General features: G+C 43.5%; 1 protein-coding gene across 1 annotated transcript; it reads left to right on the forward strand.

Annotated features, from left to right (window-relative positions):
* The first annotated feature begins 698 nt into the window (after positions 1-698).
* LOC140154694 (uncharacterized) lies at positions 699-2,552 on the forward strand. Its single transcript, XM_072177261.1, has one exon. It carries the CDS (start codon positions 699-701, stop codon positions 2,550-2,552), a length of 1,854 nt encoding a protein of 617 aa, XP_072033362.1.
* The last annotated feature ends 1,408 nt before the right edge of the window (positions 2,553-3,960 follow it).

Genomic DNA, 3,960 nt, shown 5'->3' on the forward strand with positions numbered 1-3,960 from the left:
TCATGAGACTTCGAGAATTGAGATGCCAAAAGCAACGAAAGACGGTGATCCTCCAACTCAGTACTTCAAGCACTTCTTCAAGTCGCAGCGCGCTCCATTCGTCGTTTACGCCGACTTTGAAGCCTTTACGAATCCGATACAAACCTGCCAACCTGAAGTTTCGCAAAAGACGACGAAATACCAAAAGCACGAACCTTCGGGCTTTTGCTACTACATCAAGTGTTTCGATGATTCCGTGTACTCTCAAGATCCCGTAATGTACACCAAGCAAAGCGAAACTGAGGACGTATCCCGAGTTTGTGTGAACATGCTCGAGGAGGACGTTAGAAAGATCTACGACAGGTTTTGGAAACGGGAAAACAATCCTTACATACTCGCGAAAAATATGATCATCAGTCCCAAAGAGCGAAAGTTATTACATGAAGTCTACGCGATGTCACATTTGTAAGGAACCTCTAACTCCGAGTAATGAAAAAAACAGAACCGTTAGAGATCACTGTCACTTTACTGGAAAATTCAGAGGAGCCGCTCACAATCAGTGCAATATCGCTTACAGAGCGCCAAATTTCATTCCGGTATTCTTTCACAATCTCGCGGGATACGACGCTCACCTCTTCATCAAAAATCTCGGAAAGACCGAGGGAAAAATAGACTGCATTCCGAACAATGAGGAAAAGTACATCTCCTTCAGCAAAAAAATGGTGGTAGATTCCTTCGTTCCTATGAGGGATCGAATCAACGCGCGACCGAACGAAGTCTGTCATATTTGCAAAGACCCTCTAAAACCAAAAGACAAGAAGAATCCAACCGTAGCCGATGTGTCGTATCCAAAGAAAGAATCTTTAGGACCGGCTCACCAAAAGTGCATCAAACCAGTCGATGTCAAACACGAGATCAGGTTTCTCGATAGCTTTAAGTTTCTGTCTGCAGGCTTGGGTACGCTCGTGAATAATCTTTCGAGTTTTCCCGAAATCACACAATTTTTCAAAGACGACGAAAAATTGCAACTTCTTCTGAGAAAAGGAGTGTACCCTTACGATTACGTCAACTCCGTCGAAAAACTTCGAGAGACTAGTCTTCCTCCCAAAGAAGAGTTTTACTCCAAGCTCATCGACGCTGAAATCTCCGACGAAGATTACCAGCACGCTCGTAATGTTTGGGATACCTTCGGAATGAAAACCATGAGGGAGTATCACGATCTGTATCTCAAGACGGACGTTCTCCTTCTAGCCGACGTGTTCGAAAATTTCAGAAAAACCAGTCTGGAAAATTACGAACTGGATTCTTGCTGGTATTACACGGCTCCCGGATTATCCTACGACGCCATGCTAAAAACGACGGGTGTACGTCTGGAACTTCTTACTGATTACGACATGATTCTGTTTTTCGAAAACGAAAAGAGAGGCGGGGTTTCCACGATACCTACCAGATATGGTAAAGCCAACAACAAGTACATGAGTGCTGATTACAATCCTAGTGAGCCTTCTAAGCACCTCATATACTTAGACATGAACAACCTTTACGGAGATGCGATGAGACAACCGCTTCCGGTCGGTGATTTTAAGTGGATGTCACTGAAAGAACTAGACAATTGGCGCGAAATTCCGTGCACTCTTGAAGTGGATTTGGAATATCCCAAAGAGCTGCACGACCTTCACGACGACTTTCCCCTAGCTCCGGAAAGACTGATCGTGAATAAAGTGGAAAAACTAATTCCGAATCTGAACGACAAGGAAAAGTACGTTATCCACCACGTGGCTCTGAAGCAGTGCTTGGAGCTTGGACTCAAACTGACCAAGGTTCACCGAGGGATAAAATACCGAGAGGAAGCCTTCATGAAATCGTACATCGACAAGAATACCAGTCTTCGAACAAAAGCTGAATCGGAGTTTGAGAAGGATTTTTTCAAGTTGATGAACAACAGCGTCTTTGGAAAAACGATAGAAAACATTCGAAACAGATCGGACATTCATCTTGTGAACAGTGAAGTCGAAGCTCGCAAGTTATCCGCAAAACCCACCTACGATCGATTCACCGTTTTTGACGAAAACCTCGTTGCCGTTCACATGAAGAAGACCTCGCTGTACTTCAACAAGCCGATATATCTTGGAGCAAGCATCCTGGATATCGCAAAGACTAAGATGTACGACTTTCACTACAATTACATCAAGAAAAAGTACGGAAACAAAGCGAAGCTCTGTATGACAGATACAGACTCGCTACTTTATGAAATCGAGACCGAAGATTTCTACGAGGACATCGCTCAAGACGTGGACCGCTACTTTGACACTTCCAACTACCCAGCTGATCATCCGTCGGGAATTCCGACCGGAAAGAACAAAAAAGTTCCCGGCATGGTCAAGGACGAAGCCGGAGGAAAGCAGATAGTGGAATTCGTTGGACTGAGAGCAAAGTTGTACTCCTTCAGAATGCACGAAGGAAACGAGGAAAAGAGGTGCAAAGGCGTCAAGAAAGCGGTTGTCGAAAGAAAGATTACCTTCGACGACTACAAGCAATGTCTTACTGACAAAAACCTCGGACGAGAGAGATGAATGTGATTAGGAGTTACAAGCACGAAATTTACACTGAAACCGTTAACAAAGTCGCTTTAGATGTTAACGATGACAAAAGAGTCATACTCGAAGACGGAATACACACGCACGCGATTGGACACTACGCTATAAAACTTGAATAAGAAATTTTACTTCAAAACTCTGTCGGGTGGCAACTGTGTACCCTCGGGTACTATCATAAGCTCCTGTCTTAAAACGCTCTTTTTGGTGCTCCCTTCGACAAATAGTACAAAATTGGATCACCCGGTGTTCTCACGATACTATCAACCGTGTAAGTTTCCAGAGACCAAATGGGATTGGTTGCGCGTCTTCTCTCACCTCCCTCCAACTCTCCGGGAGCGTAAAGATATCTCAATCTCACGTTACCTGGAATTTCAATCTCATTTTTCAACTTCTGTGGAGCTGAAGGCATCGTTTCAATCTTTTTCTTCTTGATAGCATCAGCCGGTTTCATTCCTATCAGCCGAGTCTTTTCGCTGTTCAAAGCTCTGATCACATCCGGAAGCCTACCCACCCACTCGGTAGACCTCACATTTTCCGACCACGAGCCTCCATCAGTATTTCCTGCGAGTACTGATGGCCAAACAGTCTTTCAGCCAAAGTTCTGTTGAATCTTTCAACAATTGCCTGAGCTCTATGTTGACCAGGCAACCCTCTTCTGATATCGACCTTGTGCTTTTTCATCACTTCGTTCACTTTGCCCATGAATTCTCTTCCAGGATCGACCTGCAGAAGCTTCGGCCACTTTAAAACTCGAGAGTAAATTTTTTCAAATGCCTTAGCCACCTCCCCAGATTCCTTCGAGCTCAGAGGCTCAGCTTCCTTGTATCTGCTCGCGACATCCACCACAGTCAACGCGTACTTGTAAAGCTTTTTTTCTTTTACTCGGTCTGTCGTGAGGGAGAAACAACAAATCGGCTTGATGAACTTCATTAGGTACACTTACGTTAAATTTTGCTCTGGGAATGTACTTCGGAGGTGGTAGGTAAATTTGCCACTGAGTCTGCTTTTTAAAAATTTCTAGCTTTTTCTTTCGTCACTCCAGCCTCTTTCGCCAGCTTGTCTATCGCAGAAACACCCTTCCAATACCCTCTCGGACTGTAGTAAACCTTAGACATTTTAGTTTCAGCCATCTTTTATTTTTAGCCTCGATTTGAAAATAAAAACAGTTTAAGAAAATCCCGGCTAATAAAAAAAACAGTTTAAGAAAATACCGGCTAATAAAAAACAAACAAAATGGCAAAACAATCAAGCATACTCAATATTGAATTTGAACATTTGTTAGAAGGGCAAAAAGGACCCTCAATTTTGAAATGGGTTGAACTAGAAGAAGGTGGAATTTACGAAATTACCAATTTTGAGATCATGGAAACCAGGGTTGGAAAAT

This window comes from Amphiura filiformis, chromosome 6 (assembly GCF_039555335.1).
Source record: "Amphiura filiformis chromosome 6, Afil_fr2py, whole genome shotgun sequence".
Classification (NCBI taxonomy): domain Eukaryota; kingdom Metazoa; phylum Echinodermata; class Ophiuroidea; order Amphilepidida; family Amphiuridae; genus Amphiura; species Amphiura filiformis.

What these genes read in the sequence shown, in the direction of transcription:
- LOC140154694 (XM_072177261.1), top strand. Translation starts at nt 699, where the DNA reads ATGGTGGTAGATTCCTTCGTTCCTATGAGGGATCGAATCAACGCGCGA.